The 15,185-nt window shown below is 34.3% G+C and overlaps 1 protein-coding gene across 10 annotated transcripts in view; it reads right to left on the minus strand.

The window, feature by feature from the left end:
* Positions 1-5,509: 5,509 nt before the first annotated feature.
* Positions 5,510-15,185, minus strand: part of SGIP1 (SH3GL interacting endocytic adaptor 1) — a 215,865-nt gene continuing 206,189 nt past the window's right edge. For all 10 annotated transcript variants that reach the window (XM_028489286.2, XM_028489287.1, XM_028489292.1 and 7 more), the window contains 5 exons: positions 13,582-13,714; positions 9,719-9,921; positions 8,374-8,438; positions 7,636-7,800; positions 5,510-6,640 (listed from right to left, as the gene is read on the minus strand). In XM_028489286.2, the coding sequence (XP_028345087.1) occupies positions 6,618-6,640; positions 7,636-7,800; positions 8,374-8,438; positions 9,719-9,921; positions 13,582-13,714 (589 nt within the window). In that variant the 3' untranslated portion in view covers positions 5,510-6,617. The remainder of the gene's footprint in view (positions 6,641-7,635; positions 7,801-8,373; positions 8,439-9,718; positions 9,922-13,581; positions 13,715-15,185) is intronic.

The following is a 15,185-nucleotide window of genomic DNA, read 5'->3' on the forward strand; positions in this document are numbered from 1 at the left end:
GCATGTGGGATCTTCCCGGACGGGGGCACGAACCCGTGTCCCCTGCATCGGCAGGCGGACTCTCAACCACTGCGCCACCAGGGAAGCCCGATCTGGTGTATTTTTAAAAACTATTTTAAAGTAATGATGTATGAATAACACTAACATTTGTTTTGCCAGAAGAAAAGAAAAGAAACTGTCATTGAAGTAATATACAACTGAACAAATGAGATGGAATTAACATTTGCATGATATACTCATTCAATGGAATGTTTTAAAATGATAAGTGGCTTATGATTCATCAAGCTGATTCAGAAACTCTGAATGAATTAAAAATTGAACTATATTTAGAGAAATGTAAAGTGATTCAGCTTTACTCTTTTCTGTCTGATAACAGACAGTTTACCCAGGAATTATTATAGGAACTTTGTTGATTTTTTGTGAAAACAATTGATTTGCAAAATAAAGCAAAGCAAAAAAGAACAGTGTAATGCTCATTAATAGAGTGTAGAGTCCTGCAAAATCTATACTGAATAGTGCATTTTTCTTAGGTTTAACTGAAATGTTTTTCATATAATTTCTAACAAGATTATGTAAAAATGCAGTCAGCATCAATCCATCATGATTCAATTTCTTCAAGTGTTTAGATAAAGTATTACCAAAGATTGTTCACTAGTAATAATTCTACTCTGTAAAGAAATTTGGACCATCTTCAACAGATAGCAGCATGATGTGATGGCCATAAGTGCAGATCCTAAAAATAATGCTTAAAAATTTAAAATAGTAAAACAATTTTATTGTTTTGTTTTGAATACTTTAGGTGATAAAGTTAAATTCACTAAGATATACTTATGAAATTTAAAGTAGATACTAAATCATTTAAAGTGGCAGAAATTTTCCTTAGAGTTGAAACAAAAACCCAGAAGCATCTTTCCAAAGCATTCCTGGTTATATTATTTGAAATTGCTGAAAGATCTGTAAACCGGTGTTAAAAAGAAAACTTTTCTAAAGTTTCTTCAAGATGTGTTTAGAAAAAAAAGTGTTTTACTGGTCCAAAACTTTCTTAAGCTTCATTAAAACACTAACATTTATTATCAGTGTCTAAGGAGTGGGTTGGGACTATGGTCTAGGATCATTTATTCTCAGACGACAATGAACATTTGCCAGAAGCAGTAGTCCTGAACATGATTTGGAAAACACTGGAATACAGCGAATGAAGTAGAATTACCCTTTACTTATTTTCTTTTGCCAATTAAGGGACACATAAAAATATATTTGCTTTTCATTGAAACATCTTTTCTTATAAGGTTAAAGATGTATTTAGAACAGGCAATGTACTGTACTAGAGATAGAAGGAGACGATTAGAAATACTATAAATCAAAGGAAAAATAACATTAGAAGTTAAGCCTAGAGAATAAGTTATTATACCCATGGTGAATGTCAAAAAGGAGGTGACTTTCTCTCCTAGGAATACTAATTTTGGATAGACATCAGATATTAAACATGGGGGACAGTCATGAGGTCTGACCATGGTCAACTCAACAGACCCTAAAATTTGATCCTTTTTCAAGAAGGATATTTGGTATTCAGTTAGATATTTTAAATGCAGCTCTAGCCTATAGAAGATTACAGAACATCAAAGAAATAGAAATGCTAGTGGGTTTTGTTTTTAATATTTGGAGATCTAAACATTGCACTCCTATCTCATTTTTCCTCCATACATTACACAGACAAAAAGTAATGTAATGGTAGCCATGTTTGATTCACAAATGGCATTTAACTACTGTTTGCTGAATGAAAAAAAAAAAAATGGAAGGAGCAGGAAAATACAATAAAGCCTGAAGAGAGAAGTGCACATAGTAAAAGAGGTGGGGTGGGTCATCAGAACAGTCTCTTTAATCAGTGTAACAAAGATTGACTTGTTCATTCATATCAACAATTTAATTTGACTCATTTTAAGGAAACATCATGTTGACAACTTTTAAAGCGATATTTAGAGATCACCCTAATTTTGATACCATAAAAATATTATGCTTCCATTAAAAAAAAATTGCTGACCAGAAAACCATGTAGCAAAATGAATACATTTATATTGAATGGGATTTTGCTCAAATGCATAATATTTTGGAAAAAAGAAAGTTAAAAAAAAAACCACAAAAAACAAGAAACCACAAACGCATCTCCTTAGTAGATAGATATAGGCACATTTTACCGTGTCATTCAACTTTAACTGACAGACTGTGATTATTTTGAAAAAAAAAAATGCAAAAATGAAAGCAATTGGTGCAACTCTTTTGGAATGACAGTAGTCCGTGCTTATAAAGCATCCAATTCAAAGGCCTACAAAATAAACAGTGTCAGCTCACAAGTTAGATGCCTGTGTCCCTTGCAGGAAGGGAGCCATTTTATTTGGAATGAATGACAGCTTGCAACCTACCTACTTCTTCTTTTAATCTTTTAAGACACTGACAAAAATTTTCCTAGAAAAATCCCTCTACCTTTTATTTTCTTCAAGATTGTAGGAAGCTAAGTGGACTGAATGAAAAAATAAGCTCACTAGAAAAACGGTATTCAAATGATAATTGAATGTGTAAAATCTGATGAAATGTCAGAACTAAGAAGTATTTGAGAGATCTACTAGGGCAGTGATTCTCAAATTTTGGGTGCTTGTCAAAATACATATTTTTAAACCCCACCCCTACAGATTTATTTATTCAATATCAATTTATTGACGCCCACTATGTTCTAGGCTCTGGGGATATAGTGGTAACTAAGCCAAAATCATTTCCCTTGTTAAATAAATGATAATACAAGTGGTCCCCAAATCATGCTTTGAGAAACATATTCTTTTCCAACAATTTTGCTTTTGGAATTATCCTTATTTTGGTGTTAATTTTTCATAGCACCTTTTACCTGGGTATTTAAGTGGAATATGTATAGTAAAATAAAACAGAAGAGTTCATTTCCCAGAATGAACAAGTAAAACAGGTCAAGGGCTCCCACTTCTGTCAAGATAACTGGATTACTTCCAGCTGCTGTGTCACTTTGGGCAAATTATCAATTTGTTTAAGCCTCAATGTCACCTTTTGTAAAATACTAATTAAAAAGTGTATCTACCATTTGGGGGTTGATATAAAGATTAAGTGAGCTAACATCTATAGTGACTGGTACATGGTAAGCACTCAAGAGAATATCAATTTTTATTGTATATCAATTACTATGATTGTACAAGTTTTTTTTTAAAGCCCCCAAAGGTGGATCTCTCTGAGTCAACTAGAACCATGGAACTTCTGAGGTGTGAGAAGCTTTATAGATCACGGCTGTGTTATTATGGTATTTAAACAGTGCTCTGGAGGACCAGATTTAAACTGCTGGAGGAACTCCTTCATTGCTCTGAGCTATTTTGTCTAACAGGATTCCATGTGCAATTTTAGCAGAAAAAAGTTTGGCTGTTAAGAAAAGCTTGGAAACCACTGTCAATCTCAACTCCTCATTCTAAAGGTGAGAAATTAAAGAGGGCTATGATTTGTCCAAGGTCACACAGCAAGAGTTAGTGGTAGAGCTAATGTAGTTACCAGGCTTCTTTGAAATGAATATTTGGAAATGGAAATATGAGTAATTATGGCCTCAAACACTTTGCAGATTGAGATTCAGTAAAAATACATAAAAACAAAAATAAAACAGCTATAATTTGATTTTCTGGAGGGGATGGTTCCTCTCTATTCACTTGAAACCATTTGAAATGTGGACATTCTTTCTTTACAGGTGAAATGTACTTCCAAATACTATGCAGTGAATTTTCATTTTGGCTGTATGTGTAGAGAAGAATAGAGCTTTAAAAATAATTTAAAATTTAATTGTTTGGAATTGTATGTTCCAATTATGCTAAGATTCAGACTAATTCTTAACAAAAATTTATTTTTAAAAATAACATGAAAATATGGAATTTATTTGAAAAAAAATATTTCCCATGTTGCAAAATAAAGCATTCATACTTTTTATCTTGTTAGAGCAGAATCTTTTTTTAATCATAATGCTCAGGAATTGGTGTTCTGGTTAATGAGAACCCTTTCTTTTTATTTGAACCCTTGGTATTGAACATCTAAATATGTACTAGCCCATTTTGTTTTAGGAATTGATAATGAATCTGACTTAATGTTTCTTTTATAATTTCATTGTCTAGGATCATTTTTCCTAACAGAAATTCTTATTGTACAGTACTTTGGGTACAGGAGTAACAGGAGATTATAAACTACAAGATTAAAAAAAAACCACCAAAATCTAAATGCCTGATATGAGTTTATTGTGTTATTATTTGACCTATTTTCTGAAAGAAGAAGGGATATATTCTCTATGAAGATTCTGGTATTCAATAATAATAATAATATTTCAAAATTAATAATTTTGAAATCTCTGACTTTCATTCTGTTTCATAAAGACCAATTATGGAATCATAGGATATCTTCATAGTTTCAAATTTAGTGCCTAGAGACATTTGAATAATATTAGAGATCATTGTAATCTGTTTTAAATTACATTATATATCAACCAAATTATTCTATGAAAAGAAAACCTTTGTGTTTAATTACTAATTCACTCTAGAAAGATATAAAATAAAATATAATGAGCAAGACATGAGAACCAATAATATTTATACACTTTTAATATGCTTTGTGTTAATATTCAATATGTTTTCTCATGAATTGATTTCTTAAAAACACGTTTTTATATTCATATCCTGGATAATTCTCAATTTTCTGTTACTTACTCTCCATTGGTTTCAGTGTCTGAAATTTCCCCGTGTTTCATGGGATTTAAAAGTTTGCATTTACTATTTTGGTTACAAAATCAAATTGAATATCTTTACTTAAAGTGAGTTTATTACTTACTTGTTCAAAAAACTTCAACACCAGAGACTGCTTGGTGAGCCAATTGAGAGTTGTTTGAACAGTAAGATTTCTTCTAAGGTAAAACAGGTCATTTTGAACATACTCTTGGTAGCAAGCACTGATTGAGAAGTACAAATATTAATTTTAAAAGTTTCACTATAAACAATTGCCAGTCACAATCTCATTTTAAACGTAAGACTTACAAAATTTCATTTGATCCTAAAATTTAAAGGGGCTAAAGTTTCTTTGTCAAGTATGAATGAATGTAAAATAAAATTTATCAACTAATGATGAATATAACAACTTAATAATTATAGTTATTTAATAGTATAACCTAGAGTAGGAATTAGTTTATGTTTAAAATAGGTTCTATGACTTAAAGGAAAATTCGTGTTTTCAGATTGTAATGAAGGAGGGTTTTACAACTGGGACCCCTGAAGAAGAGCTTCTTCATCGTGAATTCCCATATTATGAGGCCAGACTGAGTAATTACAGTTTTTATTATACCTTGCAACAGTGAAATAATAACATACATTTTTGATAACTCTCTTTTTGATTCCCCAAGAATGGCAAAGATTTATAGTTACATACAATGAATCTTATCCAAAAGGAAATTTATTGCACAATAATGTGGTTAGAATTTGATTTGTAAAGCTTATTTTTTCCTTCCCAAATGATATAAATGATGACAATTAAAATTCTCCTTCTGGATTTAAGTAGGGGACTAAAATCTTTTTCTTCTGGGATATTTAGACTCAATGTTTTGGTTCCTATTGGTAAAGAGGAAGATGCTTGGTACCATTCCCCATGCTGGATGGGAGGCACTCTCTGTTTAGAGTTATTGTGCAAAAGTTGTTAACCAGTTCAACTATGGAAATTCTTGAAATTTTAAAATCACAATTTTGGTTTTAGTCTGATTATTCAGTAATCTCCACATCTGCTAAACTGTGGAGAGAGGGGGAAGTAGTTAAGACTTCGACATCTTCTTTACTCTTGATTATAATTTCATAAACTTTAAATATGAATTGCTTTCCCTTTTTACACAAGTTATAAAAATAAGAGGCCCTGTTTACACAGTTTGCATTTTTATGAAATTTGCAGTTTGAAAAAAAAGCTTTTTAAAAAGTGGTAATTAATGCTTTTCTTTGAATATGCGCATGTACCTTAGAATTTTTTTTTTCTGAAATAGTTTCTGACTTTAACCCACTAAATATTTGAAGATAGAATTTTTATTTAGCACTAGAGTAAAACATACTAAGGACTGAAGAAAAGGAAGTTTTTTTTCTGGTTCCACTGAATTTTCTTTGTGTGTGGCACCCCCTTATGACAGCTATCAATATTATATTTTAATTTTATATATTGACAAAATGCAATCTACCTCTGTAAGCATTGTGCCATTCAACAGTACTACTATTAAATTTACATATCACAGTTTAAATTACATCCATTTCAGGAATGGTAAAATGCTAAAACTCAAGTATAACTGCCTTACTGGAATGAGTACAATTTACAAATACAATAATTACATTTTAAAACCATTAACAATATTACACCTAGAAGTAAATACTGTAGGACTGGTCATCATGGTATTGTGTGAGGGAAATCATTGCTGAAAGTCATTGACATTTCCAGCAGATATACCCCAAGTGCAGATTTTGGTTTGTTTTCATCAAACCAAAATTAAAACCTGTTTCTCATACAGTAGTTCTCCATTATATGAATCCTCCAAATCCTTGCATAAGATTTTATTAGTTATCTGCCAAGTATTTTCCTGCAAAATAAAACAACATATCAACAGGTTACCTGCTAGTTCCATAATGTGGTTATTATGTGGGTAACATTTCTATTCTTCCTGCCCTACTCCTAGAAGCCAATACTATGTAATTGAAGGGTACAATACTAACACAAAATACATAAAGTTTATTAAGTTTTCAACTTTCCACACCAGATAGTTGCCTTTTCACATTTCCATATAGGAATATTTTGCAGAGGTTTGGGTTTTGCCCAGAATAGCTTGGAAGATTTTTCCTGGATGTAAGAATCCAACTTCTTATAGAAAGAGTAACCATATAATTACTTTCCACCCTGGGCCATTTTTGAGAACAAAAGGGGTGTAGTTAATAATTACATCAATACGGCAGACATAAAAACCAGGATGTATTCCAACAAATCATTGACAAAGATAATCACCTTAATATTAGGGAATCCCCACCAATAAACTCTCGTGTGTGCCAAAAACCTGTCTCATTATCACATTTCAGCTCTAGGCAACCAGTTCTGATCTCTGGTCTAGACTCTTTAAAGTGCTATTAAAGTGAAGATGGATCCTCTTAGATCTCAGCTAAGCCTAGACAAGTCTAAAATCTATGAAGACCTGCTGAAGAAAAAAAGTTTTCAGGTAAGAGATAAATTCAAAATTAGCATTTATCTTGCTTGCCAATGTAACAAAAGTAGGATTTACCCCCATTAACCTCAGTGTACACACCTATATAATGGGAATGACAGGTCAGTCCCATATAAGAAATAGCCAGAGCCATGATAAGTATCCAGGACCTTCCTGATTTCTGATTCCCAGTTTCATTGTCCTATTTTTACTTCATTCAACAATTGGTTTGCTTTCTGATTGTGATGGGAAATGGGGGTTGGGAGTGGGGAAGAAGTGGAGGAAGATGATCAGAGAATCACGGCCTATTTATTCCTTCTTAAGGAAGAGTAGCTAAGGCAACATTATTGTTTGCAAATGAAACTCACAAGATACCCACTTACCTGCAGCAAACCTTTTCTTGATGAGTGAAAATCTATACCCTGCTCCAACAAGTTCAATGTCACAGCCAGAAAGGGTGCTTCCTTCACTTGTAAACTGCACAACCAATGGGGAAGGTTTGCTTGGGCCTTCAGATAACTGAAATCTTGCCAATAAAGAGCCCACTCCTACAAAAAGAGTATTATTACAAGATAACAGTCAACACAACATTCTGGATATAACTTTGGAAATTGTATTCAAAGTTAATGTGCAAAATCGAACTTACTAGAAAATAGTATATGTTTCAGTATAAACAGAATAAAATTTATCATTAAATATTATTCATGACATTTTTTGCACACTGATAAAAATGTAATTCAGCCAAATGGTACTTCAAAATTTGGAAGCATGCTGCTTGGAAGGCAATGTATTTTCCAGTTTATGATTAATATCAGAGGAAAGTGAAAAATATCTAACTATCAGGGAGTGTGAGATCTGATACAGAATGGAAATATGCCTCATTAAAAGCTCTTCTCTGCTTAAAGTATGGTCTGTTTGATGTGGGGTCTTGGGCAGAAAAGAGGTAGCAGAGGATTCATTGAAGAACTATTTTCTTTTATTGGTTAAAATAAGTATATACCAAAGTGAACTGAAATATTTTGCTGACTTTTAGTGCTAAATGTATTTTGGTTAATAGTTTTCTAATATCAAAGTAATTTCAGCTTTATATATTAAATAAAATAAGCCTGTGATTACATTACCTCCATTTTCTGACTTCTGAGAAATATCAGGAATCTTCCACAATATTCTGTGCTGTTCAGCATTCCTAAAAATAAAGTAGGTAAAAGACTTTTTCATATGCAAGGGTTTTTGCTTAATGGATGTCATATTTTTCCAGATAGTGTTAATTGATAAAAATGATCTTAAAAATTTTAGCTACAATTAAAGCATTATCTATCTATATCTATCTATCTATCATCTATCTATCCATCCCTTCTTCTTTCCCTCCCTCCTTCCATCTATCTATCTATCTATCTATCTACCTATCTATCTATCTATCCCTTCCTCCTTCCCTCCCTCCTTCCATCTATCTATCTATCTATCCATCCATCCATTCATCCATACATAAATACTCTCCTTTCTCTTTCCTTATTGTAACTAGTCACAACACTGCCAGAGAGATAAACATTTAGAGGACAATGCAGTTAAATTTTTTTTAACACATCTACTGAATAAATAGATGGGAAGTGTTAGTTGATCAATTAATTCAGGTAATTTAAATTGTAGCTGTCACATGGCTGACATTCTTTTTTTTTTCTTTTTTAATGTTCTACTTTTTGCTTCTAACAATCATATGGAAAAACTGGAGTATTTTTCCTTAGGAGAAAAGGCTTTTTTTTAACATCTGCTATTGGTACTCAGTGTCTATTCTGTTTCTGTTCCCATACCTTCTCTAGTGTGCCTTTTAATAGTCCAGAGGCTGCAAAATGAAACTCAGACTCCCTTGTAATTAAGGTCCTAGATGCAGATTAGGGTCCATCAATTATAGGTACTACTTGAGATCTGGAGGATAGAAGGGAGGCAGAGGCCATTTTCCTGATGCTTTTTGGGCTGTTTTCTGCTGGTCAGCAGCCTAACTGAGATGTGGGGATCTTGTTAAACAGTGCTCCAGTCCAGTCTCAGTTTTGTAGTTGTTGAGAAGCAGTTTAGGCAGTGCCAGTAGGAGCTTTCTTATCCTTGGATTCTCATGAGGGTGGTGGGTTCTTGAATTCAATGGCTCCATTGACAACCTTCTAATTTCTCTCCTTCCTGGTTGTAGCAGAGGTAGCAGCTCCCCTGGTGGACCAGTTCTGCAATCTTCTGGGAAATATTCTTGGAGATCCAGTCTAAAGCTTGTTCCTCTTTTTGTGTGTGAACAACTAAATCCCTGTGTTAAATCATTTTCTGCTTGAAATTAGCTATAGAAGCTTCTGTTTTCTGCCCTGAACCCTGACACCCAGGCCTGCTGTGATCGCTTCCTGTAGGAAACACAAATGCTAAAAAGTCTGTGATCCCTTTTGCCCAGGAGCCCTTTGGTGAAGAGGAAGGGGACTAATGGCTCCTTACCAGACTGCTGGTGGGAGCACAGCCTGGAGCTTGGTTACCCCTCCATCTATGGGGACCAGGAACTGCACATTGTTGAGGGCCACAGCTGTTGTCATTGCATCCGTATTGTATTTGTAATCTATGCGCAGGTCGGTGCTTGCCGGCTCACATCGCCAGTTCACTGCCAGGTTCAGAGGTGTGGACTGAATGCCTTGGGCTGACACCTTGCCAAAGACAGGAAAGAGAACATTTAAGGCTTGAATATTAATCTGGAACAAACCCAGAAGCTATTATTATCTCCCAATGGAGTATTCTTAGATATCCAAAAGTCATCATGTTGTGTGTGCTGCTCACAAATAAGCACTCTGTAAAAAAATCACCATGAAGGGCACCATACGAGTGAGAGCTGGGTGCTTCAGGTGAACTCTTACAGATTAAAAACATAAAATCAATTATTAAAGTTTCTATAGAACTTTAGAGTTTACAATGCACTTTATGTCAGATAGGGAGCTGGTAGCACACTGGTTAGGAGCTGAGGCCAAGAAGGCAGACAATCCTGGGTGTGAGGTCTGTTTTCCTTTTTCTTTCTTTCTTTCTCTCTCTCTTTCTGTTTTTCTTTCTTTCTTTCTTTCTTTCTTTCTTTCTTTCTTTCTTTCTTTCTCTCTCTCTCTCTCTTTCTTTCTTCCTTCCTTCCTTCCTTTCTTTCTTTCCCTTTCTTTCTTTTTTTAAATTGAAATAGAGTTGCTATACAATATTATATAAGTTACAGGTGCACAATATAGTGATTCATAATTTTTAAAGGTTATACTCCATTTATAGTTATTATAAAGTATTGGCTATATTCCCCATGTTGTACAATATATCCTTGTACCTTATTTTATACCTAATAGTTTGTACCTCTTAATCCCTTACTATTGCCCCTTCCCCTTTCCCTCTCCCCACTAGTAACCACTAGTTTGTTCTGTATATCTGTGAGTCTGCTTCTTTTTTGTTATATTCACTAGTTTGTTGAATTTTTTGATTCCACATATAAGTGGTATCATACAGTATTTGTCCTTCTCTGTCTGACTTATTTCACTTAGCATAATGCCCTCCAAGTCCATCCATGTTGCTCCAAATGGAAAACTTTCATTCTTTTTTATGGCTGAGTAGTATTCTATTGTATACATGTACCCCACATCTTCTTTAACCATTCGTCTATTGATGGACACTTAGGTTGCTTCCATATCTTGGCAAATTGTAAATAATGCTCCTGTGAACATGTATCTTTTCAAATTAGTGTCTTTGGTTTTTTCAGCTATATCTGGGTGTGAGTTCTGATTGTCACTTCCAAGCTGAGTGATCTTTGACCAGTCACTAAAAACTTCTCTGTGCCTCAGTTATTTCCTCATCTGCCAAATGGGAATGATAATATATATTTTTTAATTTTTAAAAAAGTTTTTGGCTGTACCATGCAGCATACGGGATCTTAGTTCCCTTACCGTACTCACGCCCCCTGCACTGGAAGGGCAGACTCTTAACCACTGGACTGCCAGGGAAGTCCCAGAAATGATAATAATATTTATGCCTAGAGATGTTAGGAAGATTGAAGAAGATGTTTTAGATGAAACACTCGGCCTAGTGCCTCATATACATTAAGGGGTTAACATTTTAATACATGTTACCTACTAATATTCTTATATTTGCTCTTCACAAACCAGTGAGTTAGACAAAGGTGAATCTGACTAAGGAAAAGTCAGGTTTGAAGAAACAATAAAAAGTTATAAGACAATAATATCAACTAGAATCCTGGGCCCACAGTGAAGAATTTGCAAGGTTATTATTTCTATGTACCTTTTATAAGTACACGCGCACTGCGGGGGCCGTGTGGGTGGTGTCTGTGCCCTTGCAGTTTTATTCATGGAGTATGAGTTTTTCTGATTTTAAAGAATATAAACAGCTCTTTATTGGCCTAGTAATGCCTGCACATATGGACACCACGTGGAAGGGTCCTGAAGGCAGGCTGCACTTAAAAGTCAGGCATGGTTGCTGCAGAAAGAAACCCAGACATGGATTCTTTTATAAAATGACAGACATGGCTTTTGATGACATAATTTAAGTTTGATGACCATTATAATAAAAGCTTTAAAACTTTATAATAATCTCTATGATAAGCCTTATAATAAAGTTTTTAAACTTTAAATATTTTTAGCAGCCCAATCCTCTGCAAATGCACTTTTATTTAGAAGTCTGTTATTTAAGATAGCTCAAAAGCAGAGCGGACTCACTCTCCCCACCCATTTCTATACTCTGTCCTCGGCAGGAGTTCTCAACTTCTTAGTAGTTCCTCTACCTGGGGAGGTGCTTTATGGATATGTGATTGTCCCAGTTACTGGGAGGGTGCTACTGGTGGCCAGAAAGTAAACATGATGTGATTTGATCCCACAAAATGCTAATTATGTCTCCCAACCAATCCCTTGCATTGTTGAAAAACAATAACAACAACACAACTAAACCACAACAAAAGGGATTCCTCAGAGCACCTTTAAAACAAAATGGCAGGCCTAGGGCTACTTACATTTCACAAAGTACTTTGAAATGTGTTAGGGTGTGAGCTCCTCACAGCCTATAAAATACCTAGGTAGGAATCATTTTTTCCTAATTTGCAGATGAGGAAACTGAGGCTCAGGGACATTAAGTGCCCAAGGTCAGCGGACAGTAGGAAGCTGACTTAATTCCAGAATTCAGTCTCTTGCCTTCATTATAGTACTTTACACCAAGCTTATATTGCAATAGGTGAATTCTGTCTACTTTCTACATTTTGTTATAATGTCCAAAGCTTCGATGATATTATTCTTACTAGAAAAACATTATATTCATTTGTATTTTTGTGAAATGTACAATTACATAGATGCTTCACGTTCAATGGTTCCCTTAGAACATGTGGTTTTCAATCCACAGGGTGCATTATAATAATTTGGAGGTCTTGTAAAAATATATACACCTACGTCACATCCTGAACCAATTAAATAAAAATCTCTGGGAGTGTCAGGGCCCAGTAGATATCTCTGTCTCTGTCTCTGTCTCTATCTTTATCCCTCTCCCCTCCCCCCTCCCCACCTCCATCTTTATTTATCTATAAATAGATTTTTATATAGATATCTATCTATATTTATATCTGTGTCTGTCTATAATTAGCACCAGTTCAGAATCAGCATTTGTTTATAACCTCCCTGGTGATTGTAAAGTACACTCACGTTTGAGATGCACTGATTTCTATTAAAGTACAACTTTCAAAAGAGATCAAATGGCTAGGAATCAGTGGGATACTCAAGCTCTATAGAATCCTGCTTTGAAACAGGCTTATTTATTAAATCAGTAATATTTTGGGGTAAAGGGAAATCCTAAACACAAAAAGAAAGTTCTCATATCCTGTAATGTGTTGTACCAAATATTCTCATTAAATTATTTCTTAACATAAGTTTCATCAGAATTTATTTCATAGACTATCACGTTATGAAAAAACACCAAATTACTTACATTTAATCATTTAAAGTAAGAGATTTTAGTGCGGTAATATTCTTAACGAAATTACAGTGAACTATTTTGTCAATATTTGTAATCTTAATTGATGTAGTTTTCTGAAAATTCATTTTTTGGCATGTTTCCCTAAATTTGAATGAAATATTTTACTTGCAGGTTTCAACTAATAAGAATATGTATGAATATTCTTGACACTATATAGCCTCCAAATAGTCTTTTAAGGTTTCTATTTTCTTATAAATTGTAGCTTTTAAATAATATTGAAAGAAATGTTACTTTATCTACTTTTATTTAATGTTAGGTATGTTAGAATATACATTTGTAATGTGAAAGAGACACCTTGACCATATAAATAGGCTTACCTGATATTTGAGCATATCCACATTATAATATGTAGCCTGGGGTTTTTGTTCCGACACTTTCTTTAGATGAATCATCAAATTTGGCATGTTTACCCAGAATTCCTTGGTATTGGCATCATTTTGGGTATTATCACTATTCAATTGGGAAGAAAAAATGATTGAGTAGCATTTTGTAACAAACATAAACCACACAAAAAAGCATCTTAGCAAATTGTCATCTGATTTCTATCTCCATCTTTGACAATCTGTAGATTATATTATTAACAATAGTATAGTTTTAGTATAATTGCAGTCCTGAATGATATTATGTCAATAGATTAATAACCATAGGGAGGCATTATTGTATTGCTATAAATCTCAGTGATTTATACCCAGTAATATTACCCAGTAATATTAACCAATCATGATGATAACTGGTTGCTTTAAACACTGAATTATTTATTAACCCGAATTTAATAGCCCTTTCTACATCGCCACCATTTCCTATGAATTAGTCGGTTAATGCAATCAAGGAGCCGAGTACATTGATTTTCTTTTGAATTTACTTGAACAGTAGGTTCTCAGAAATTACTTAGTTAAATATGTGTAAGCAAACATTTGTAAACAAATGTGTAAACAAATATCTGTAAACACGGTCTTTATCTCCAACTGAGGAGAAAAGGGTGATACTAAAATTACAATGCTTTTTTAGCATTCACAACAGTTCATCTAAGAGTATCTAAATCATAAAAAGTCACCTCACTTATAAGATGATCCTGGAATTTAAATGATAATAACCATGGTATTTACACTAGAGAGTGCAGTCTTGGTGAATTAAGGAGTTTTGTATTCCTATGAGGGTCGTCAGTGTTACTCTGCGGCCTGTCCACAGGCCACTCCCCCCTTGTCTTTTGAAAATGTTGGCCTCAATGGCAAAAAGAATCAGGCTAGAGTGTGAAAAGCATCTGCTCACTTCTCACATGATGAAGAAACTGAGGCCCAAGTGGCTCAGTAACTTACTGACATTTCACTTTCAGAATAGCCTATATAATGCAATAATAGTAGAATTTTTTGAGCCTCTGTTATGTGCTAGGCACTCTGTTAGATACAGTATAAACTATTTCATTAAAATCTACCCTGCAAAAGAAGAATTATCTTCCTTTTTAAAGTTAAGCATATGTTATAAAAAGAGAAAATTAGAGGTCATGGAGACAGAAGGGTGTGATAAGCAATGATAAAGGCAGGTTGAAAGTAAGTTCCTATGGTTCAGCCTCCAGAAGTCAAACATATCAAGAGCTGAGGCAAAAAACACATCAGGGCCTTGAAACTGCTTCTGGTCAGTTAGGAACGAGTGGTCGTGGGCACCAAGTCTCAGCAAGACCCCTGTGGTTCTGTTGTGCCTGCTATAGGTTGTTGAGGACAGAGAAAACCCTGTGCCTCTGGGCAGGAGGAAGTGAATGGAAAAGACTCCTGGCCCCTCGTCCTTGCCCCAGGCCCAGCTAAGCTAAGGATGCTGATAAGTGTTGTCTAAACTGTTTTTTTTTTTTTTTTTTTTGTGGTATGCGGGCCTCCCTCTGCTGCGGCCTCTCCCGTTGCGGAGCACAGGCTCCGGACGCGCAGGCCCA

This window comes from Physeter macrocephalus, chromosome 4 (genome assembly GCF_002837175.3).
Source record: "Physeter macrocephalus isolate SW-GA chromosome 4, ASM283717v5, whole genome shotgun sequence".
NCBI classification, from domain to species: domain Eukaryota; kingdom Metazoa; phylum Chordata; class Mammalia; order Artiodactyla; family Physeteridae; genus Physeter; species Physeter macrocephalus.